We start from the raw sequence: 24955 nt of genomic DNA, 5'->3' as shown, positions 1-24955 counted from the left end.
CATCTCTATTGATAGTCCCCTTGAAAGGGGCTCTGAATAGCCACTGAGGTAGGTAAATGTATGCAGTGACATTGAGCGGATGATTCTATTCTGAAAAATTCCGGCACCATTTGTTTCTGTGCTTGTCTGAGGGCTGGGACACGGTGTTGGGTTTTGTTATACGTGCTCCCCTCACAGGCCCGGAGTTAATGCAAGCCTTGTTTGGAGCCACTGAAGCAGAAATTTCTCTGCTGCCAGGGACAAAAGCCTTGCAGGCCACCTCAGAGGCTGCTTTGGGAAGATGGTGTCTCTAGGGCTCCCAAAGGAAACGAGAGATAACTGGGGACATGAACAAGCCTCCACGTCTCCTAACCCTCCTAGCTGGTCCTGCCACATCTGGCCCCCAGACCCTCATCTGAGGAGGTTCCCACATGGCCCCTCAGAAGTTTTAATTTGATTCGTCTTTTTCCAGCCTGTTGAGAGGAATCGGCTAGAAGATGTGGTGCTGTCTGCCATTTGTTCTCTCTCCTGTGCTCAGGAAGAAGTTCTGATACAAAAACTAGGTTTGATTGGCTCAGGAATTTATGTTGAAACCGAACAATATCCAAGTCCTCTTCTCTCCCGAGGAAAAGAAGGGAGGAAGAAAGAAGCAAAGGATGAAGAATGAAGCAAAAGAAGAAGAATTTACTGATTTCTCAGTACAATGTCTGTGTCTTGGTAGTTGCAATAAACAAATTTTGTTGAACATGTGAATGAATAAACGTTTAAAGCCATGTAGCGTCCAAGAAGTTTCCATTTCTTTTCATTTTTTATTCATAACTCTACTACCTAGGAATTATTAACTGTTTTTAATGTTTTATTAGTATGCATTAGTTGTTCATGTGGGGTTTTATTGTGGAATTTCCACACATGTATCAATGTATATCAGTTAATCTCATCTCCTCTTTCGCTCTCCCTTACCGCTGTCCCAACTTAAAAAACAATTCCAACAAGTTTCACTGTTCTAGTTTCATACTTGCAAACCATCTACTTCCACTCTATTCATCCTCATTCACTCCTATAGTTAGCCCAAACCCACCCACCACACACACATACACACCCCAGCCCCCAAAAGAGCCTGTTTTACTTTCCTGCTATTCTGGGTTTTTTTTTTAGGCTGTGTTTCCTGAACCAAGAAGTTTTACCATGGTATTTCTGACCTGTATATTGTGTTTTGCACAGAAAAAAAAGCCTCCTCTCATGATTTCTCTTGCCCACTCCCCTAAACTTTTATTGAGTAAGAAATTTCTCTGGGATTCTTTATGCCATCTTCAACATAATTGTAATTGATGCTAAAATTACCACTTCTCCCTCTCCCCTTCTCTTCTTCCTCCTCCTAAATAGTTCCATAGTTAGAATCCTGTTCTGTGTATGTACCAACACACGCATAATTATGTATATAGGTGTATGTATATATACATACATATATATACATGTTCATTAGATGTATGTCTTGTGTGTTTAGCTTCCACTTAATGAGCAAAAACATGTTGTATATGGTTTTGTGAGTGTAGCTTATCTTGCTAGAAATTATGCTCTCCAATTTTACTCATTTCCCTGCAAATAATGATTTCATATGAGTGTGTAATATCTCATTTTTATATACATTTGATGAATTTTGTTCAACACATGAATCTATAAATATTCAAAGCCAAGTATTATCCTAGATTTTTTCTTCCATGTTCCATTCATAACCCTGTCAGATGTTTTTTTTTAAGGGGTCAAATGATTTGCCCAAGGCCATATGATATTGACTGGTAGTTCTGGATTTGAATCTAGGTCTTTAACTCGAATCCAGTACTCTTCATGGGTGGCCTGGGTTCTGTGTGAGCTAGGTCAGTCCTTCCACTTTGGGTCACTGCTGCCTGGGAAAGACCACCCATTTCCTCAGGTTCCTTGTTCTCACCCCAGTTCTTGTCCCATTGGCCACACCCAGCCCTTGCCTTGCCTGAGGACAAAAGTGGAAACTACAAGGGCCTCTACAGTTCCTGAGCTTCAGGATCAGGGTATGTTTCTGGAACAGTGATTCTGGTTCCCCAGTGTCTACTTCTCTGCTAAGCTACTAAGCTGCTCTGCACATGCGGTCACATCACACAAAGGCTGGCCGGTGGTGAGGGGAGGCTTTGTCTCTCCGCCTTGCAGAGCATTGAGTGAGGTGTGGAGACATAGAACTCTGGTGCTCATTCATCCAAGTGTTCACTCACTCAGCTTCATTGATTCCTTTACTCATTTGCATACTTAATACATGCTCTGTGTAGGGCATGAACTGTACACAGGGGTTCAGTGCGAAGGATGCAGAAGTGAATAAGACATTTGTTCCCCACAAACTCAGAAATGTAAGATAGCATCAGCTAGAACATTAGCATGCACCCTATGCCACTTAGATCTCTTATGAAATCTTCACAATGTACTGTATGATAGATATTGTTGCCAAGTTCATTTACAGATGAGGAAGGCAACCCTCAGAGTTGTTCAGAGTCTGTAAGTAATGAGGTATGAACTTGAGCTCTGGTCCTTTGAACCCAGGTTTCGGTGGAAGAAATTCTCTTCATTCCTCTGCCTGTCTGACTGGAAGTCAGCTTGCTTGGGCTAATGAAGCCCTGAGGTCATTCCATCTGACTCCTCTAAATGGATGGGATGTTGTGGACTGCACATAGAGCTCTCTGGGATGAACTGCATTGTTCATGTTCTTGAGAGTTCCAGAGTTGGTTGTGAGGACCCCATGATTTTGGGCTAACATAATCCAAGTAGGTGTGCATTGGTACTTTCAAAGCACTAAGGCCTACAGTGTCTAGAGGTGATTGGTCATGGCCCTATGTCTAGGACTAAAGCCATAGGATAGATATGACAGGCCCTTCCTTCACAGAGGTTTAGGAAGAGACACCCAGAGTTCTTCACCGGAGGTGGGGGGGATGGGAAGGGAGGGGGCATGGAGAACAGGTAACAAGATCCACTCACAAAAAATACAGGAGGTTATACTACGGAGAGGCCACTTGGCTTGGTTTTGAAGGGTAAATATGAGTTTTTCCTAGGCTACTTTATTCTAGAAACACTTTGAAAGTAGAAGACACAGCAAGACCAGAGATATGCAGTGCTCAAGAAGGAAGGGGTAGAGGAGGGGACATCCAGTGTGACCAGAGGGAGACTGGTTAGACATGAGGTGAAGGCCAGGTCAAAGCTGTGTACTTTTAGAGGCCAGGGATGTAGAGATGTGGCTTGGCCTTAGGGCATCTGTTTATCACGCACAAGGCTCTGGGTTCCAACCCCATTATCACCAGGGCCTGTGTATTGGGAAGAGCATTCTTTCACTAGTCTGCAGAACATCTTGCACCAGCATGATTCCATTGATTGACAGAAAGTAGAGGGTCTGAGGCCAATATAAGCCATTGCTGTGCCAGTGCCAGGAAGTGGCTAGAGGTGGGAGACAAGAGCCAGAGGAGGAAGCCTGGCACCTACAAGGTAGAAGCTAGCCCTCAACCCAGCCAGGCCATTTCTACAGCTCCTACTCACTACCTCCCCACAGAGCCATCCAAGGGAAGGACCCCATGAACTGCATCTCAGGTTCCCGCCCTTCCATTCCCTTTGTAGGAAGTCTGCTCCTGGCTTCTTTTTGCCCAAGGCTAGTACTCTACCACTCTACCACAGTGCTACTTCCAGTTTCTTCTGTTTATGTGGTATGGAAGAATAGAACCCAGGGCTTCATGCATGCAGACAAGACAAGCATTCTACCACTAATCCATATCCCCAGCCCTAAAGATTATATATATATATATATATTTTTTTTTTTTTTTTAAAAGGAATGTTCCAGATTCCTAGGGATGAGAGCCAATTAAGGAGGGAAAAAGAAGCTCTTTGCATTAGTTTCTGTGTACTCCCTCAGGGCAGAAAAGAGGTTAAAACAGAAGAAGAGCTTGAAATATCTGGGTTTTTCTGTACCTCCAAATCCATGACTGACCCAAACACATGAGATTAAAACACACTGAGCTGACGTTTCCTCTGGCTATTGTTTATGTGTATTCACAGATGCCAGGAGGACCATCCAGTGTAATGACAGAAAGCATCAGGATTGGCCCCTGCTTGCTTTCTGGAGACACTCGCCTGTCCCACCAGCCCTAGTCCAGGTCTGTGAAGAGGAGGTAGGCTTACCAATGTTAGAAGGTTACATCAATAACGTTCATCACTTTGCCTCTCATCCAAGCAACCCACTTTACACCCAGTGACACATCTAGAGTCCCAGAGCTGGGATGAAAAAACTAGAAGAGAGACCTACAACAGGCTTAAGATGTTCAGCTAAGAATTAGAATAAAACCCAAGCTCAACTTTCTGTAAGGCGCATATCGTTAAAAAGAAAAAGAAAAGCGATCCGTTAACCATTAGGGATTGTACCCTCCCAATGGTTAGTCTCTGGTAAACAAATGAAAGACTGATTCCTTTCATGCCAGAGGACTGTGTTTTGCAGGGTCTGGTTAAACTGGAGTGTCACTCCGGCCATCAGAGGAACACCAATATGTTCACATTAATATCATGGACAGGGGGGAGAAAGAAAGTCAATTCACAAGGGCAAGATTCTTCTCTTTTGATAAAATACTGTTCTTTTACGTTCTATCTAGGCGACTCCTATCATATGAGAGACAGAGAGTGGGAGCTCCTCTCTTGGCAAATGCCAGATTTTTTTTTTAACCCCCTAAGAAAGACTGCTTTGCAAAAAGCATTTGGAACAAATTGTGCCATTTGAGAGAAGACAGAGATAGAAGAGAAGCATCAAGCTGTAATTGCCCTGCTAATTAATGGTTGATCATCTATCCTTTTATGATTCCTGACCCTACAAGGAAAATTTATTAGTACTTTTAGATTTTGCACAGTCGTGCTAAATGAGGCATGTAATGCTCTAATTTAGTGCCTTGTTAGCATAAGCAGGGCCTTCCCAGCCGCTCCATTCCCCTCGGAGTGGTGGGGAAATCACCTTAGATAGACAGATTATTGGGCTCTGGTGCCGGAGAGCCCACAACCCAGCTGAGGGCTTGTCTCATCTGCTCTGGGGCCCTCAAATATTCCATCTGTCTTTCATTCTAATGAGAACATTTAAATCTCCAAATCTGTAAATCATTTCACACCAGCTTTCCCCCCCCTTGTCCAACCCTATTTTTCAGAAGGCTCAGTCTCTGTACTCTTTTCTTCACATTCATTCCCACCCCTCACAAAACCAAGATCTGAACCCTAGAAGTGAATTTCTGTTTGTTGAAGTGATGGACAGTCAGCAACCGGGCTGATTCAGGTTATATTGAATGCGGGCACTTAGCCTGGATGTTTTTCTGGTAGAGATGCCAGCTTGATAAACGCCCAGGTTGGCTGCATAGATGTTTAGAACCCTGCCAAGCCTGCTTCCAGTCAATGTAATTTGGGGTCCTTGTTTGAAGAGAGGCAGTGAGCTGAGAAGTTTGTTGGGCAGGTAGCCACGCTTCTGCTCTGACTTGGCCGCCAACTCTCTTTGGGAATTGCAGCAAAGCACTTGCCCTTTAAGGACCTCGGTTTTTCCCATCTGTTAAAGGATCTGTAAATCTTCATGCCTCAAGTCCCTTCCGGTTTTGACATCCCATCATTCAGCACATTGGAATGCAAGAGGCAGGCAGAGTGGTGAGCTACAGCCAGCAGCCATTAGAAAGCCTTACCTTTTGGTCATTCTATATTTTTTTAGAAACATAACCTAAAAGTTAATTAGAAAACACACAAAATAGGGGATATTTTAGAGACTACAGAAATTAGTAGAATAGAACACTGTAAATCTACATGATGAAATTCTATGAAACCATCAAAAAGCCCAGGATAGAACATTATAACCTAAAAAGATGCTCAGCAGTTTTTGTTTTTATTTATTTGTTGTTGCTTTGGTTTTTGTTGTCATTATTTAAATGCCTTCTTGCATGATAAGAGTTTTGTAAAAATATATTTAGAAATAAACCCAGTAGGGCTGGGAATATGGCCTAGTGGCAAAAGAGCATGCCTCATATACATGAAGCCCCCGGTTCAATTCCCCAGTACCACATATATGGAAAACGGCCAGAAGTGGCGCTGTGGCTCAAGTGGCAGAGTGCTAGCCTTGAGCAAAAGGAAGCCAGGGACAGTGCTTAGGCCCTGAGTTCAAGGCCCAGGACTGGCAAAAAAATAAAATAAAATAAAATAAACCCAGTAAAAGCTCTGGGAAGATCCACACCAAAATTGCCCCTGGAAATCTTTGAGTATAGGATTTTATAGAACTTTTCTTTTTTAATAGTTTTTTTTGTGTTGTATTTTTAGTATTTACTTACTGTGAATGTGTATCACTCTTCTTTTTTTTTTTTTTTTTTTGGCCAGTCCTGGGCCTTGGACTCAGGGCCTGAGCACTGTCCCTGGCTTCTTCCCGCTCAAGGCTAGCACTCTGCCACCTGAGCCACAGTGCTACTTCTGGCCGTTTTCCATATATGTGGTGCTGGGGAATCGAACCGAGAGCTTCATGTGTAGGAGGCAAGCACTCTTGCCGCTAGGCCATATTCCCAGCTCTATATCACTCTTCTGATCAGAAGAAAATTACAGATAATTATGTAACAGAAATAAGTATTGGTCCCAAATGAAGGTGTTCTCTCCCTGTTTCACTTTTGATATGCATAAAACAACAGCTATCAATAATCTCAAAGGGTTAGGCAGTACCTGAAGTCCAAAAGTTCCAGTCCAAATTATTCCAGTGGCTCTTAAATTTTTTGTGTGTATGACCAAATTAGTGTGACATATACACAGCTGTAGGTGACTTTATTTTAGTGATGATGAGACAAAACATGGAAGAGCTCCACAGGGCACCCTCTGCTCCACTGCGTGTGTCCTGATTTCGGTTGTAGAGGATCAGGCTCCTAGAAGCTCCAAACAGGATCTAGGCCAGCCCCCACATTGTCTTGATAAGGAAGAAACTTGATCACATCTACACTTTGATCGCAGCAAAGCCAAGACCAGGAGCTATGGCTTGCTCTCTTGTCCGGACAGAAGCTGAAAGACACTGTCCTTGGCTCCCCTGGAGGGGGGAAGAGAATGGAGATTTCTTTACTAGAGCTTTGCAGGTGTGAATTCAGGCCTCAGGTTACTCTCTTCTCAGTGGGGGGTCCTAGGCTCTGGAATGTGACCTCTTGGGAGAGTCTTACCAGGCCTGCTGATCCGGTCTGAAGCTGGGCATCCTCTGAGCATCTGCCGCAGGAACCAGAGATTTATATCATGCTGTCTTCCAAGAAGCATGACCACAATGAAAAGTGAGTGTTCTCTAAACACATTGCTCTTCTGGGTAACTTGGATCTAAGGAAGGATCACAGAAATTGCAATGATCAAAAGATTGTATTATATGATCATCACTTACAAGTTCCTTGGAAATTCAATTGTACCCACATTCCCGGAGAACTTCCTCCCTGCTAGAAACCATGCTGGATCTTTAGGTGAGGAGTGAATGACAAAGGGGAAGGAAGGAGAAAGACAGGATGCAACAAACACTGTCCCCACTCTCAGAGGTCTGAACTGAAGAGGAGTTATCATTGGGTACAAGGACTTGCAAACTACAGTAGCCTGAAAGCTTGAGCTGAAGGCTGGCAACTCAAAGGAGAGTTTGTTGAATTTGGGGGCAGGAAATCTCCAGAGACTTCCAGGGAGAAAGAAGGTAACTTTTGGGATATATCTTTGCAAAAAAGAAAAACTAAATAAAAAGAAAGGACTTCAGCATTTATAGGTAAAGAAAGCGGGAACGTGAGGCTGAAGAAGCTAGATGTGAAAACATGTATGGTCCAATCCACTCAGAACAGCACAGAGAATCAAGATAAGAGCAAGGACCTGGCACAGTTGGAACTCCATCCATGTGTGAAAACACATGAGATAGCATGTTGGAGGCAGGTGGGGCTGTTGTGCCAAGTCACGAGACGACCACCAAGAAGGCCACCGGAGACTCAGACATCCCGAAATGCAAAAGCAAGGCAAGGCTTTATTCAAGCGAGCTGCAACTCGGGCCTCGTCCTACCCACCGACACAGCGGAGGTTAGGAGGGAGCCTCGAGCTGCGATTACACAGGGCTTATAAAGGCAAAAACAAAGTTACAGCAATCAGGTGTTCAAGCAAGCAAGATTAGGACACAGGTACAAATCTGATTGGCTCAGGGCTTGAGGCATTCTAGGGGTGGTCAGAGTTAAGCATTCCCAGCGGTTAGAGTTCTTGACCGGCTGGGCCCTAATAAGCTTGCCCTGGGTCTGCTCACCGGGCCTGCTTATCTCAGGTTCACATGGTAAAGTGGGGTTCGCATGGTAAAGTGGGTCCTGACTTCAAAGTCTGGCACTTCAAGGCCATGTCATGCAGAGCTTGAAGACACCCCCCAAAACAAACAAACAAAAAAAAGTTTGCATCTGAAAGGAAAATGTCCCAGGAGAACCACAAGACCATAGGTGAAGTCATGTAGAGCAAAAGGGTTTATTGCCAGCAGGACCGGCAAGGCCAAGTTCCCACAGAGGAAAGGAAAATGGCACCTGAACTCTCTCTTAGGGGGGTCTTTATACCCTCATGCAACTAAAGTGGGAGGTACTCCACCTGCCCCTCAGGTAGCCAGGGGCGGAGTCGCATTGCCAAGGGCAGACCTTATGAGCCCGGGGACATTCTAAAAGCTTACAGCATCTACCCTAGAGGTCACCAAGAGGTACTGTCTGTGGGGTTTTGGCATGAGTGATGTTTTAAGAGGGGAGAAGATGTAAGCATGCCAGTCCACTATTGTAGAGAGAAAATAGGAAGATCTGAATCCTCATTCTGCTTCGGTTTCCCCTAGACTTGGTGGTTGCTTTGCCAGCTTGCAGAGAGAAGTTTCTGAGCTGGCAGGTCCCAGTACTGTGAGCAGACAGCTAGGAAGAGAATGCACCAAGGGTACTCACTAGGCACTATGTTGGAAACGAACTTCACAACTTGGGGGTGGGGGGCGGGGAGTGGGAAGTAGTAAGCGGGAGAAAATAAGGGAGGGGGTAACAATGTTTAAAAAGAAATGTACTCATCACCTTACTTTTGTAACAGTAACCCCTCCCCCCCCCCTTCATCACTTTTACAATAATTTTTTTTTTTAAAAATGAAAGAATGCAATGTCATTGGTGACACCTCAGGAGCAGATGGAGAGCTGATGTCCCCACCACCACCTTGTGTGAAGAAATTTTGCTCATGGTAGAGCCCTGACCTCAGGGGAGTTCTGAGACTGGTGCTGCAAAGCCACATTTTCCAATGGAAGGATGCCTTGGGAAAACAATAAATCTCTTAGGATTTATAGGTCAGGAAATTCTTTCAGGGGAGAAAGCAGAGGTGAGGGAAGGCAGAGGTGGGGTAGCACAGGGCAGGGTAGTGGCCCCAGGATTCTTCTGCCACAGATGCTGGATTCAAGTGAGCTAGGGTTTGCCCATCAGGCTGTAATGGTAATCTATTAAGGTATCTCTCTCTCTCTCTCTCTCTCCTGAATTCCAATTCCTTCTCTGCAATACAATAAGGATGAATGAAATATTTCAGGTTCTTTATCCACAGGTTATTTGATACGTTATAACCAGTACTTTCATCAGGAGGGTCCTGATGATGGTGCAGACCACATGAAAATGCAATCAACCAACTCTCACTTCACCCATGTCTGAGTGATTGTATTTCTCATCTAGAAACCTCACATGGAGGGGTACAGCTGGGCCTGATTACCTTCTTATTACTACCTACTTATTCTGGAGAACCTAGGAACAAGAGCAGAAGTATACCTCCCAACACTCCCCACAGATAAATACACACACACGTACGTGCCCATACATGTGCTCTCACTCCTCCTTCTCTGTCTACCATTTGGTAAACGGTGGATTTCCTTCATTGTTGGAGATCTGACACCAGCCTGGTCCCCATCATTGGCAAACTCCCCACTACCTCCCTTTCCAAGCTGGCTACAAGTGTGTGTCAGCAGATGGCGCCCGGAGCTCTCACACTGCAGGGCCAGCGCCTCAGTCCTGAACTTCTGGCCTCTCCCACTCCTACCTTTGGAATGGGATAATTTGGGAGTCATCTACGTGAGGGCTGCCAAGGCTTTACATTCACTACTTGGAGCTTGAATGATTTTCCCCAGGCACAGCATAGGAAGGAAAAGAAGAAGAAAGAGGAACACAGCCTCCTGGGTGGATCTAATCAGGGCCAGGGCCAAGACAGTTCGAGCTGTAGCAGCCAGAGAAAACCACGCTGCAAGGCCCCGCCCCTGGGGGTGTCTGGAGGGAGGATGGGTCACACCCTAGAAGGGGAAATACTTTTACTGGTAGGAAAAACCAGGAAAACAAAAGGATCCACAGGCACAAAATAAAGCCAAGACCTTCCAATTTGTGTCCCTCTCCCACCCCCACCCTTGTTCTGACTTGCCCTTCAATCCCAGTGTGAATGTCACCTACTATGGGACACCACCTCTGACCTATGTCAGAATTAATCACTAGATTCCTTTTCTCAATAGTTTAGTTTGGAAATTTCCAACAGTGCAGAAGTAGAAAGCATGATATAACAACTCTCATTGTATACATCACCAGCACCAACAATTACAATAACCAATGTTTTGCCAACTATTTCATCCTTAACTTATTTTCTGGAATGTTTTATGGCAAAGCTCATCCATCATCATCACACCCCCAAACTATCTGAGAAGACTTTTTCCCCTTGAATACATTTAAACAACCTAGACACCAGCATGCATTCTACTTAATAAGGATGGTTTCTCTTTATCACAATGGACTGATACGATCACTCTAACATTTACAACCAGTCCTAAGTACCACGTGGGGCCTTTTCACACTTAGTTCCCTCTCGCTTCCTAGTCAGCTGGCCAGTGTGAGTGTTACTTGCACAAGTGTACACCTCCCTGGCCCACCTGCCTCTGGTACAAGGATCAGACCCCATTTATCAGCACAGAACCAGCTCTGAAGTCCTGGAGAGACTCAAAGCACAATAAGGACATCCACTCTGAGAAGACACCTTCGTGGCCATCATTAAACCATGGAGAGAAAAAAACATCACCAGCTGGTCAAAGGAGAAAGTCCCTTGTAGTAGGGGTCACAGGACTGTCCTTTCTCCTCCAGAGGTAGATAAGACACACACAGACAGACCACACTCCTCCAGGCTCCAGAAGCAGCAGCGACAGGGAATGCAAAAAATGTGGTGGTGCCAGCCCGAGAGCGGTCTGGAAATACCTCCTTAATTGAGCCTTTCAGGGAGCTGCACAGGCTGGGTGGAGAAGGAACTGGGACAGAGCAGAATGGATTGGGAGGGCCCCGAGGGCTGAAAGATGATGTCGGAGAGCTACCCAGGTGCTTTGATCCTGCCTTTTACCTCTTTGGTAGTGAACTTAGCCTAAATCTAGAGCCTTTTTCTTCTGGTTAAGGACTCTCAACAATACTGAGATAGAGAGACAGACAGACAGCAGACAAAGACAGAGATAGATACAGAGATTCCTTATCCTTGAGCTGTCTGTCATTAGGAACTCTTTTTCTTCATTGAAGCCTAAGGCTCCCCCCACCCTCCGCTGGCTTTGATCCTTGGCAAGGGGGGGGGGGCACCTTGACAGGAAATGTGTGGTGGGGATGAAGCTCAGGAACCTCTACAGAGTGCAAATTAAGTACTGGACATCTTGCACACAGGATGTCCTGAATAGGAAAAAACCTACACAGTTAGTGTTGCTGAGGTGACATAGTATCGTGTTGCCTTTGAGATGAGGCACTCTGAGAAGTCTCGAACTGGCCCAGCATATACATTCCACGTGGGTTGTCATCAAGATTGTCTCCTGGGTTCCCTCAGACAACTGGAACAGGGTCCTGGCTCTTTAAACCCTCTGTCTCCAGTTACGTGCTGTTGTCATAAATACTTCCTACCAGCCCATCCTTCTGGATGTTTCTGGATGCCCTTGAGTTGGTCTGCAGTCATCTACAGTGGGATCCAAGACAGTGATCTGAGCATGCCCATTGCTTGAATATATCACCTGCCAGCTAGCAACTGGTGCATCTCTTCTTTCACTTGAAGAAAGAACATATGCTTGAGTCCCCTAGACACATACTAGCTTTGGTCCTTGGGGAAGATCTGGGTAGCAGGAAGAGCCTAGTCTGAGGTCAAAACACATCAGGACTATGCTACTGAGTCAGGTTTCAAGAATCCTGCATTTTTCCTGCAACCTCTTCCCAGGCCTCCAACCCCCTAACCCAAATACTTAACTAGGTTGCATTGTGCATTTAATTAAATTTCTTTTTTTGGTACTAGGATTTTGTTTTGTTGTTGTTGTTGTTTTGCCAGTCCTGGGCCTTGGACTCAGGGCCTGAGCACTGTCCCTGACTTCTTTTTGCTCAAGGCTAGCACTCTGCCACTTGAGCCACAGCACCACTTCTGGCCATTTTCTGTTTATGTGGTGCTGGGGAATTGAACCCAGGGCTTCATGTATGGGAGGCAAACACTCTTGCCACTAGGCCATATTCCCAGCCCGGTACTAGGATTTTGAACTCAAGACCTTGCATTTGCTAGACAAACACTCTACCACCCACACTCCCAGTTTTCAATTATTCTTGTGTGTATGTATGCTGGTCCTAGTTGTTGAACTTAGGACCTGGGATTCTTTTGCTCAGAGTTAGTGTTCTATCACTTTAGACATTGCTCCACTTCTGGCTTTTATGGTAGTTAATTAGAGCTAAGAGTCACATGAGTTTTCCTGCCAATGTTGTCTTCAAGCCATGATCTGTGATCCTCAGATCTCAGCCTTCTGAGTAGCCAGGAGAACAGGCTTGAGCTACTGATGCCCAGCTTCATTTATTTTTGTAAAAGTAGATGACATACTTTCATATTTTAAGTAAGAAAGGTGCCAAAGTGCAGAGAAAGAGTTCTCCTTGCCATTACCCTATCCTAGTAATCAGGGTTACAACTTCTACTACACCCATGAATTTACCCTCATAATGGATACAAGTGAACACATCCATGTGTTTCTCAAGTCCTTTTCCTTCTTTATTTAAATCTTAGAATAAGATAGCCACTGTTGATCTCCCGCTTTTCACTTAGCATTTGTTTATTTCTTCAAGTTAATGTATGGAGTTTACCATAATGTCACCAGAATCAAAATATACCGTAACTTGAATCCTATCCTGTGCACCCAGGACAAAGATAGCAAACTTCCAGGAAATTCTTCTAAACAAATAGTTACTTCATAGTATGGAGATGACAGACTCGTGTGTGTGTGTGCGCGCGCACATGTGTATGCTTGCTGGTACTGGGGCTTGAACTCAGGGCCTGGGTATTGTCCCTTAGCTTTCTTTGCTCAAGGCTGGCATTTTACCACTTAAGCCACAGCTCCACTCCTGGTTTTTTGGTGATTAATTAGAGACAAGAGTCTCATGGAATTTCCTGCCCAGGCTAGCTTTGAACCACAATCCTTAGACCTAAGCCTCCAGAGTAGTTAGGATTATAGGCGTTAGCCACCAATGTCTAGTTAGATCCATTCTTGTTTACATTTTCCATGTATATTTTCCTTCAGAAAGTCAAGAGACTCTGCATTGCTCTTTGGGGATGCAACCCCCCATTTTATAAAGAAAGTAATCATCCAAAGAGAGCCATAATTTTCTTAAACTACCCTGCTGCCCATTGTAGCCACTATGATTTTGTGCCTTGAAGGCATTAAAGCTAAGCCTCTGTGAAAAGAGAGACTTGGCTGAGTTCTCTTGATAGTAATTTCAGTAAACACAGTCGTGCTGGGATGAAGCTGTGGGCTCAAGTGCCTCCCTCTACCTTGAACTGAAGATGGAACAAGAACCAGAACTTTTTTTCTCCCTTTTCCTTCACCTTTCTTCCAGCCCCCTTGGCTGCAAAGCAGTGATAATTCACCTTCTCTTAGGGACTTAAGTGCTCCAAGGTATTAAATACCTAACATTAAACAGCACAAAAATATATTTCAAAAAATAGCAATCTGCAAAGTGCTAAAAATGACACTCTGTCTTGGCCTAAGTATTTTATGGGAAATGGAAAAGCCAGCCACGGGGGCTAGGCTGCCAAGCTCTGGGAGTCTGGGGGCCTCCTGTAATATGTATGCAAATCACTGAATTATACTGGAGAAAAGATCTAAAACAGACACATTTCAGAGCGCTCATGATAAATGGTTCTTAATAAGTTGAGACTGATGGTTTCTCTCCTTTACACTCTCAAAGAAGTGGACTTTGCTCTTAAGCATGCTTCATTCCTGGAAACCTAACCATAGAGGCACCGTCTAGGATCATTCAAATGTGTTCAGTCTCCTGAGAGAAGTAAATGGATGAGTGATGGGAAGAAAGGGTAGGTGTTTTTCAGGCCAAGTCAAACAACAGTAGCAAATATTAGAGCTTACTTCAAAAGATGCTCTGGGTAGAGACAGAGAATGCATTCTGGCATTATGATGGCAACATTAAACTATATAGGTAGCCCTAGGTAGGGGGATAGGGAGTACTCACCAAGCCACCAAAAAGAGCTGTAGTGTCACCAGATGTTGGTGGCTCACACCTATAATTCTAGCTACTCAGAAGGCTGAGATCTAAGGATCACAGTTTGAAGCCAGCTGGGGCAGAGAGGTCTCTGAGACTCTTGTCTCCAATGAACCATCAAAATGGAGGTTTGGCTCAAGTGTTAGATCACTAGCCTTGAGCAGAAAAGGTAAGGGACAGTACCCAGGCTCTGAGTTCAAGCCCCAGTATTTGCATAAAAAAAAAAAAGAAAAGAAAAGAAAAGAAAAATGTAAAGGCTGTAAGAGCTGTAGTGTCTTGAAGAGGTTTAGAAAACAGGTCATCATATCGAGCTCACTGTGCTGTCCTGAAACTTTCTCATTTCATCTGAGTCTTTTCTCTCTACCCAGGTAGCTCTCTGTCTTGTGTAGGGAGCAAAGACCAGACAGGCAATCTGTGCTTCAGCCTCCTGTACAAAGTAGTCTCGCAGCAGTCCAGGGAGAAGGGATAGAACACCAGGAAAGACTGGTAGGAACAGAACCAGGACATTGACCTAGGGGAAAGGCTCTTCTTCAGACCTCAAGGACCAGAACACCAAGACCAGAGAAGGAACTCAGAGAGGCCAACTGCTCCCAGCAGAACAAACAAATGCTTTTCCTGGAGTGGGAATATATTCAAAGGTGGGCCAAGGGTCTTCCCTTAGGGGACTAGTCTGAAGCCACAGGAGACTGCTGGGAAAGGCTGGTTCTCTGATGCGAGGCCTGGCAGTGAATGCTAGATGGGTGTATTGGGAGTTGGGCGCAGGTCCTTGTAGGTGAGCTGGCATGGTTCTCCCTAGGGAAAGTACCTGAGAGCCTGGCTCAGTGAAGCTTGCTTGGCATCACCTTCAGGAGACAGTGATCTGACAGATAATATCTCTTTCCACCACACTGGCAAGAGTCTGCTTCTGTAGTGAGTACATGAGGCATTCTCTCGGGTCAGGTGAGCACTCCCAGGTGAGCAGCACACTGCGGCTCCTTGTCTTCTTGCAGAAGGAAGCTGGTATCCACAGGTGACAGAGACAATGCACTCCCATTCACTGCTTCTCTCTCTCAACATATGGGCAGGCTACTTGCGTTGATCTAATAGCCACCCCTCCTTGCATTATTTTTTGGTGGTACTGGGGTTTGAACTCAAGGCTTTGACATTTTACTTTGCTGCTTATGCCACAAAATCAGCTCTTTCCACTTTAGGTTTTTAGTAGTTTTTAGATTGTCTCACATTTTAGGCCACTGGCATAGCTGGAACCACAGACAGGCCCCACTGCTTGTGATTGCAATGTGGTCTAACTGTCCCCTAGTCACAATCCTCCTGAGTTCTACCTCCCAAGTAGCTGGGATTACAGGCATGCACCTCCGTACCTACCTTTCTGCTTTCTCCCTTAGTAATAGAGTGGTGATGTGACTACATCATCAGCCACCCATGCAGCCAGAGTGACTGATGAGATGTGAGCAAAAGGCACCAGGGGCAGTGGGGGCCGGGGCGGGGGGGCTTTATGGTGCTGACGCAATGGATAGGGCATCACAGGGACCCTTATCCTTCCAGATCTTTCTCTCTGAAAACAATAGGACACAGGTGGTGACATTGGCCTACGTAGGTGTGGGAAGAGCCAATGAGAAAGTTCTGCTCTAGGAAGAGTTGATTTTGTGGACCACAGATTATCTACAGATACCTTCTTAGGTTAGCAGCTATGCCTTCAATTTGGCATAGTCACTGTGACTAGGTCTTCATGGTGACCCCTCTTGCTATAATTACTACTAACCAAACAGAACTCCCAGTTGATACCATCTGACTTGGGAAAGAAATGGACAACCTGGGAGAGTGCCTTTGTTGGGGGCTAGGGACTAAGGAGGTTGGGAAAGAGGCAGTAAGAGCAAGATGTCAAACTAGAAGACATCCATAGAGGATACCGGATAACCCAGGTCATACTGTGAATTTTCCATAGCTATGCACTTTGTAAGGGGGTCTACCCCTAACCTGCTGGGTCCTTGAGTGGGTTTTTTGTTGTTGTTTGTTGCTGGTCCTGGTGCTTGAACTCAGGGCCATGGGTGCTGTCCTTGAGCTTCTTTTACTCAACGTTAGTACTGTACCATTTGAACCACAGTGCCACTTCTGGTTTTTTCTGAGCAGTTGATTGGAGATTAGAGTCTCATGAACTTTCCTGCCATGATGGATGGCTTTGAGCCTCAGTCCTCAGATCTAAGCCTCCAGAGTAGCTAGGATTACAGGCATGATCCACCAGTGCTTGGCTTGAATGGTTTTTAGGCTGAGCTTTAAGACATTAAGCTTAACAGAAAGAAAAGTTTGTCTTAAATTCAGGACCAATTTAAGCTGTCTGCCTCTGCAGTAGATGCCTTGAATGTGGGGGAGAAGGCGGCTTCTAGGGCCGCTCCCTTTGCCAAGTGGCTGCCTTGGGCCCATAGGGGGCACTAAGGAACCATGAGATCTTGTCCCCACTCTGGAGGACACCAGCACATAAACATCTAGCTACCCCTAGCCAAGGAAAGGCGAAAAAATGGGGCTGGGCAGGGATGAGGGCTAGGTTATAATGGGTGGGAATGAAATCCTCTTCCTTTCCCATCCTGCTTAATGATCTCAAATGAAAAGCATCTGATGTGAAGTTTCAGAAGACAAATCATTGTCATCCCTCTACCCTCCCCACAACAAGAGTGGGATATTTTGATCCCTGGATCTTAGACAAGGAAGAGGCCTAGGAGACAACCCCCACCCCACCCCCCACACACTCCCCCCTCCCCCCACTCCTTGAGCAGAGGAGGAAATTGGTGACCAAGAAGGGAAGTGATAGGTCCAATAGCCATAGGCAGCTCTGCCATAAGAATCCAACCTTCTAACTCCTAGGCTAGTGTTCTTTCTGCCACACCCACCGCCCTGGCCACATTTGTTTGCTTTTCCAGCCCCCGAGGGACTCTGGGGCTGATGTGAACTGGAATCTGTTCAATTTCACCTCTCATTACTCCTGCCAGCTTACCAGCTCCGGCTGACTGGAGGCAATTAGAACCAGACATCCCATAAGGGCATTCCAGGGATATCTCTTAAAATTCCACAGCAGCTGGGGACTTGCCTTTTCCTGTAGGGATCATTGAGTGTGTAAATAACTAGATGTGTAAGACATGGGGTTAGGAGTGGATGCTTACACACACATACTATCTCTCTCTCTCTCTCTCTCGCTCTCTCTCTCTCTCTCTGAATTTACCCACAGACAGAAAAACAGAGACATATTCAGTAGCAGTTCCATTGCTACCTCCCAGAGAGAAGCTAGGAATTCACAGGCTACCCCTGGGAACTCCTAATTGCTTGCTTCCAGGGAAGAGCATCATATTGACACTGAGCACCCGGCAGCATGTGGTAGGAAGGGGAGGACAGAACATTCTACGCCCAGTGGATGGCTGCCCTTCACCTTCTCCATTAGATACCAGGGAAAGGCCAATGGATTTGGGCAGTCATCTTAGTCACAGAACTAAAAGGTGTTGCCTAAGTTTATCTGTGGTGGCAGAAGCCACAAAGGAAATAATGTTGAGCTAGAAACTCCATCCTGGGACAGCAGACTTGGATTAAGTTGATTGATAACCCCCAGCAACAGTGACAGTTGCTGAAGGACAAATCCTGAGCTGTGAAGTGACAGGAGCCCCCTCTGTTTCTGAGGGATTCCATTTCTCAGTTGTCACCAGTCAACATTGCTTTGGCCAACAGTGTCAGGCTCTGTATATAGACCCAGAGGACCTTTCATGAGAAGCCACTGAGAAATAGCCAGCAACATTGGGAAGGTAGTTGGAAAAAACTGGACACCTTTATCCTGAGGGAGCATGGTTCTAGAGGACTTGTAGGAATAGAAGGAACTCCCTTCTGGCATGTCTATATGACCCTGAGCTTAGGGTAGAGACCATATTTTCTGTCCCACTCTAGCATGCTGCCAATATCATCATATCACCTCTTCCCTTTGAGATTGAATATTTGCTTGCCTATTCCTTCTAAACAGGGGTAAAACAATGACAAAAATCAAGTCAGCTCATGGTTATCAGAAGCTTTTATTTTTTTTATCCCCAAGGCCCCACTTGCAGCTTTTTCTGTGATTAATTGGAAATAAGAGTCTTACAGATTTTTCTGCCCAGGCTGGCTTCAAACTGCAATCCTTAGGGCTGGGAATATGGCCTAGTGGCAAGAGTGCTTCCCTCACATACATGAAGCCCTGGGTTCGATTCCCCAGCACCACATATATAGAAAACAGCCAGAAGTGGCGCTGTGGCTCAAGGGGCAGAGTGCTAGCCTTGAGCAAAAAGAAGCCAGGGACAGTGCTCAGGCCCTGAGTCCAAGGCCCAGGACTGGCAAAAAACAAAACAAAACAAAACAAAAAAAACAACTGCAATCCTCAGATCTCAGTCTCCTCAGAAGCTAGGATTATAGGCATGAGCCACCGGTACCTGGCTACCATGACTTTTATTGGATATGCCCCAATAAGGCTAACTACTTAAAAAATAATATGGCCTGGACTTTGTGGTGATAAAATGGCAATCCATGTATTATGGGATTCCATGTTATGAATCCACTTTCCAACTCTGTGCTACCTTACATCTGGAGTTCTCTGCTTGCCAACATTGCATAGATCTCCCTGTCATCAGATGCAGTCAGCTTTTTACCAGATCAACACTCAGGGAGACGAATGAATTCAGCAGGCTGCAGACATTTGTATTCAGAAGAAGGAATATGTTGATTTTCCCTATTAAATACAAAATACTTGCTGCTGCTGCAGTGAACTGTGTAGGGTGGGTAAGGGGAATGAAGGAAGAGAAGGGCAGAGAATTGGGCCTTGAGGAATGAAAGTTGTAGTAAAGGGAAATAGCATGTGCCTACAATTAGCTGTGATACACAGAATATGTCCTACAAAAGAAGGAAAAAGGAACCAGTTTGGGGCGGGAGGCAGGTAGGCAAAATAGTTCTGTTGAGAGTAGGAAGCAGAGAATTATTCCTATGGTAACTGAAATTGTGCCTAGAGCTGAGAGTCCCAGCGCAAGTGGTAGAGCTCTCATCTAGCAAGCACAAAGCCCTGGACTTAGCTGATAGCGTTGAAGAAATAAATAGAAAGGAAGGGAATGAGAGATGGAGTGAAGAAAAAGAGGAAGAAGGAAGGGAGGAAGAGAAAGAGGAAGGGAGGTTGTAGAAAGATGTGTGGGTTTCTGTGGAGATTGGGAGGGGCAGGGGCAAGATGTTCTGGGTTGGGATTGAAAGCAGGAAGGAAACGGCTGGTTTGTTGGATTACCAGGAGAGGGTCAAATTGGCAGATTGGCTGATTACACTGGTCAATTGGAGTCAGACCTTGGGTAGCCACAGACGCCACACAGAGGAGTTGGGTGTCAGGCATGGAAAACCAGCCCTGAGTAGAGAATCATGTGGGCATAGCTGTCTCTGAGAAAGGTGAGATGCAGCAGTACGTGCAGGAAGACATACAAGTGACCCTGAAGTATGTGCCCATAGCCACCTACCTGACATCTCTGCTTTCTGTCACATAGGGCCCTGCTCTAAGTACATCTCTCCTACTCTTGCCAGTAGTTTGACCCCCTAGCAGAATTCAAACAATTTGCCCTGCCCATAAAACCAGAAAAGTTTGTTTTGATTGGTCAAAAGTTTGGTTCACAAGCATATGAGATTGTCTAGTTTCAAAGGTATTGAAAGTTTATCAAGCAATCAGCCAACACCTGGTCAAAACTTGTCAGAAAAGTAATTCTTACTCCTGGAGCTTCTTGAAAAACACTTACAATAAGATGTGCCTTAACTAAAACAGCTTTTGGCGGAGCCAGGCGCGCGGCCACCGCCGCGGCCGCCGCCACCGCCGCCAGTGGTTTGCGCGCGGCCGCCGTCCTCACCAAGGCACGGCAGCGCGGCTCACGCCCGTCACCCTGCGCACTCCCCAGGACCCGGCCATCCCACCAGATCTACCGAGAGGACCTGACGCCGGCGTCAACTGCCGCTGTTACGCCCCCGGGAGCGCGTGAGAGCCCCGGGGTCGCGGCGGGCTATTGGCCGGCCGCGGCGCTCCCAGAATGCAGCGCATGGCGCGTCATTGAAGAGAGACCATGATGGCGGCGGCGGCGGCGGCGGCGCTGGCCCTCCCCCCCCCCGCCCCAAGTGATCGCCCAGATGGAGAACGCAGCCGAAGTTCTGATGGTACCACCTTCCATGGTCAATAATGAGCAACGCCAGCACGCAGAGCACATATTCTTATCATTTAGGAAATCAAAATCACCATTTGCAGTTTGCAAGCATATTTTGGAAACTAGTAAAGTGGTCTATGTCCTTTTTCAAGCTGCCACAGCCATTATGGAAGCAGTTGTCCGAGAGTGGATTCTCTTGGAAAAAGGTAGCATCGAGTCACTGCGAACTTCCTTTTAACCTATGTCTTACAGAGGCCTAACCTCCAAAAGTATGTTCGGGAACATTCTATTAGCAGTAGCAGTAATTGTAAAACGAGGATCATTAGATAAATCAATTGACTGCAAAAGCATTTTTCATGAAGTCAGCCAGTTGATAAATAGTGGTAATCCCACTGTGCAAACCTTGGCCTGTTCCATTCTAACTGCACTATTGAGTGAATTATCAAGTTCAAGTAAAACTAGCAATATTGGGCTGAGTATGGAATTCCACAGTAACTGCAAAAGAGTTTTTCAGGAAGAAGACCTTCGTCAGATCTTCATGCTAACTGTTGAAATCCTGCAAGAGTTCAGCAGGCGGGAGAACCTCAGTGCACAGATGTCTTCAGTGTTTCAGCGGTATCTTACACTCGCCAATCAAGTCTTGAGCTGGAACTTTCTTCCTCCCAATTTGGGCAGACATTATATAGCTATGTTTGAATCACAAAATGTGCTGTTGAAGCCAACAGAGTCCTGGCGGGAGACTCTTCTGGACAGCAGAGTTATGGAACTTTTCTTCACAGTACACCAAAAAATCAGAGAAGATTCAGATATGGCACAAGATTCTCTGCAGTGCCTTGCCCAGGTAGCTTCTCTTCATGGACCCATCTTCCCCGATGAAGGATCCCAAGTCGATTATCTAGCACACTTTATTGAGGGATCACTCAATACTATCAATGGGATTGAAATAGAAGATTCTGAAGCTGTGGGAATCTCTAGCATTATCAGCAATCTGATAACTGTGTTCCCTCGAAATGTTTTTTTTTTTTTTGGCCAGTCCTGGGCCTTGGACTCAGGGCCTGAGCACTGTCCCTGGCTTCTTCCCGCTCAAGGCTAGCACTCTGCCACTTGAGCCACAGCACCGCTTCTGGCCGTTTGCTGTATATGTGGTGCTGGGGAATCGAACCTAGGGCCTCGTGTATCCGAGGCAGGCACTCTTGCCACTAGGCTATATCCCCAGCCCCCTCGAAATGTTTTAACTGCCATTCCCAGTGAACTTTTCTCCTCCTTTGTTAACTGCCTCACACACCTCACTTGTTCTTTTGGGCGAAGTGCTGCACTGGAAGAAGTGCTTGATAAGGATGACATGGTATACATGGAAGCATATGATAAACTGCTGGAGTCCTGGCTAACTTTGGTCCAAGATGACAAACATTTTCATAAAGGCTTTTTTACCCAACATGTAGTCCAACTTTTCAATTCCTATATTCAGTGCCACTTAGCCGCTCCAGATGGCACGAGGAATTTGACTGCCAATGGTGTAGCCTCTCGTGAGGAAGAAGAAATAAGTGAACTTCAAGAAGATGATCGAGACCAGTTTTCTGATCAACTAGCCAGTGTAGGAATGCTAGGAAGAATTGCTGCAGAGCACTGTATACCTCTTCTGACAAGTTTATTAGAAGAAAGAGTAACAAGACTTCATAGTCAGTTACAGCGACATCAGCAACAATTACTTGCTTCATCTGCTTCAAGCACCATTAACAACAAAATGCTTGATGATCTCTGTGAAGATATTCACTGGCTTATTTTAGTTACAGGCTACCTCTTAGCTGATGATACTCAGCGAGAGACTCCGCTAATACCTCCAGAAATAATGGAATATTCCATTAAGCATTCATCTGAAGTTGACATTAATACAACACTTCAAATTTTGGGATCTCCAGGAGAAAAGGCTTCTTCCATCCCAGGGTACAACAGAACAGATTCTGTGATTAGGCTGTTATCTGCTGTTCTAAGAGTTTCAGAAGTTGAATTTTGAGCAATAAGAGCAGATCTCACTCATCTACTAAGCCCTCAAATGGGCAAAGATATTGTTTGGTTTCTAAAACGCTGGGCCAAGACATACCTCCTGGTGGATGAAAAGCTATATGATCAGGTAAGTCTGCCATTCAGCACAGCATTCGGAGCAGATACAGAAGGTTCTCAGTGGATTATTGGCTACCTCTTACAAAAAGTCATCAGTAACCTCTCAGTCTGGAGTAGTGAACAGGACCTTGCAAATGATACTGTGCAGCTCCTTGTCACTTTGGTGGAAAGGAGAGAAAGGGCAAACTTAGTAATTCAGTGTGAAAATTGGTGGAACCTAGCTAAGCAGTTCGCAAGCCGAAGCCCACCTCTTAATTTCTTGTCAAGTCCCGTGCAGAGGACCCTGATGAAGGCTCTAGTCTTGGGAGGCTTTGTACACATGGACACAGAAACCAAACAACAGTACTGGACAGAGGTTCTTCAGCCACTGCAGCAGCGATTCCTGAGAGTGATCAACCAGGAGAACTTCCAGCAGCTGTGTCAGCAGGAAGAAGTCAAGCAGGAGATCACTGCCACACTCGAGGCCCTCTGTGGCATTGCTGAGGCTACCCAGATTGACAATGTAGCCATTCTTTTCAACTTTTTAATGGACTTTCTTACCAATTGCATTGGGTTGATGGAAGTTTACAAAAATACCCCAGAAACTGTCAACCTCATTATCGAAGTTTTTGTTGAAGTTGCACATAAACAGATATGCTATCTTGGAGAGTCCAAAGCTATGAACTTATATGAAGTCTGCCTTACTTTGTTGCAAGTATATTCTAAGAACAATTTAGGGCGGCAAAGAATAGATGTTACAGCAGAAGAAGAGCAATACCAAGACCTACTCCTCATAATGGAGCTTCTTACTAACCTTCTGTCAAAGGAATTTATAGATTTCAGTGACACAGATGAAGTATTTAGAGGACATGAGCCAGGTCAAGCAGCAAACAGATCTGTGTCAGCAGCTGATGTTGTTTTATATGGAGTAAACCTAATTCTCCCCTTGATGTCACAAGATCTTTTGAAGTTTCTAACCCTTTGTAATCAATACTACAAATTAATCACCTTTATCTGTGAGATTTTTCCTGAAAAAATACCACAGCTTCCTGAGGATCTGTTTAAAATTTTGATGTATTCCCTAGAATTAGGAATGACGTCAATGAGCTCGGAGGTGTGCCAGCTCTGCCTGGAGGCCTTGACACCCTTAGCCGAACAGTGCGCAAAAGCCCAGGAAACAGATTCACCACTTTTTCTAGCAACTCAGCACTTTCTTAAGCTGGTTTTTGATATGCTTGTTTTACAAAAGTACAACACAGAGACGACTACTGCAGCGGGTGAAGCTTTCTACACCTTGGTGTGTTTGCTTCAGGCTGAATATTCTGAACTGGTGGAGACATTACTATCAAGTCAACCAGACCCAGTTATTTACCAGAGATTAGCAGATGCCTTCAACAAGCTCACTGCAAGCAGCACTCCTCCTACGCTGGATCAGAAGCAGAAGATGGCCCTTTCTAAAGAGTTTAGAAGAATTTATGGCAAATGTTGGTGGTCTCCTTTATGTAAAATAAACAACAAAACTATGTGCTTAAAACAAAAACTAAAATAGCTTTTGTGTGATGGTGGCTGTCCTTAAAATGGTGGTGCTTATGTCAAGCTACTGCTTTGACAGAACAGAGTCTAACTCCTACAGCTAGGAGTGAATTTATATTAAAGTATGTAAAGAAAAATGTTCTGTGAAGCTATGCCTGTCTGTATACTTACCGACTTGGGCTCAGTTTCCAAGCCAGGTCTTGTTAGCACATTGCATTACATCTCAGACTGACAGGCAACAATAACAAACAGCATACATATATGACATGAAACTGTGTTCCTGAGACAAGTTGTGACATTGCTTTCCAAAAGGATTTGTGCCAGGTTCTAGTTACTCTATCAGATTATAAGACAGTGCCTATTTCAATTTTTATTTTCTATGTTGAGTTCACTAAGGTGATTAAAAACCCACAAGAAGTACTCAGTTTGATAAGGGAAAGTTTTATCTTGCTTTAGTTGGCACTTACTGATTAAAAACAACTATCTTCAAAATATCGTATTTATTTATGAACTGATGAACATATTTTTTTGAGTTGTTTCATTTTTTCTCTTTCTTTCTTTCTTTCCCTCCCTTCCTCCCTCCCTCCCTCCCTCCCTCCCTCCCTCCCTCCCTCCCTCCCT

General features: G+C 45.2%; 1 protein-coding gene across 1 annotated transcript; it reads left to right on the top strand.

Moving 5' to 3' along the window:
• The first annotated feature begins 20623 nt into the window (after nt 1-20623).
• Nucleotides 20624-24312, top strand: LOC125351864 (exportin-4-like). Its single transcript, XM_048346929.1, is given in 6 exon segments — nt 20624-20668; nt 20670-20925; nt 20928-20982; nt 20984-21711; nt 21928-24251; nt 24253-24312. Coding segments are annotated over 6 exon segments (3468 nt in total).
• The last annotated feature ends 643 nt before the right edge of the window (nt 24313-24955 follow it).

This window comes from Perognathus longimembris, chromosome 5 (assembly GCF_023159225.1).
Source record: "Perognathus longimembris pacificus isolate PPM17 chromosome 5, ASM2315922v1, whole genome shotgun sequence".
NCBI classification, from domain to species: domain Eukaryota; kingdom Metazoa; phylum Chordata; class Mammalia; order Rodentia; family Heteromyidae; genus Perognathus; species Perognathus longimembris.
This window is presented reverse-complemented; position numbering and strand designations above follow the sequence as displayed.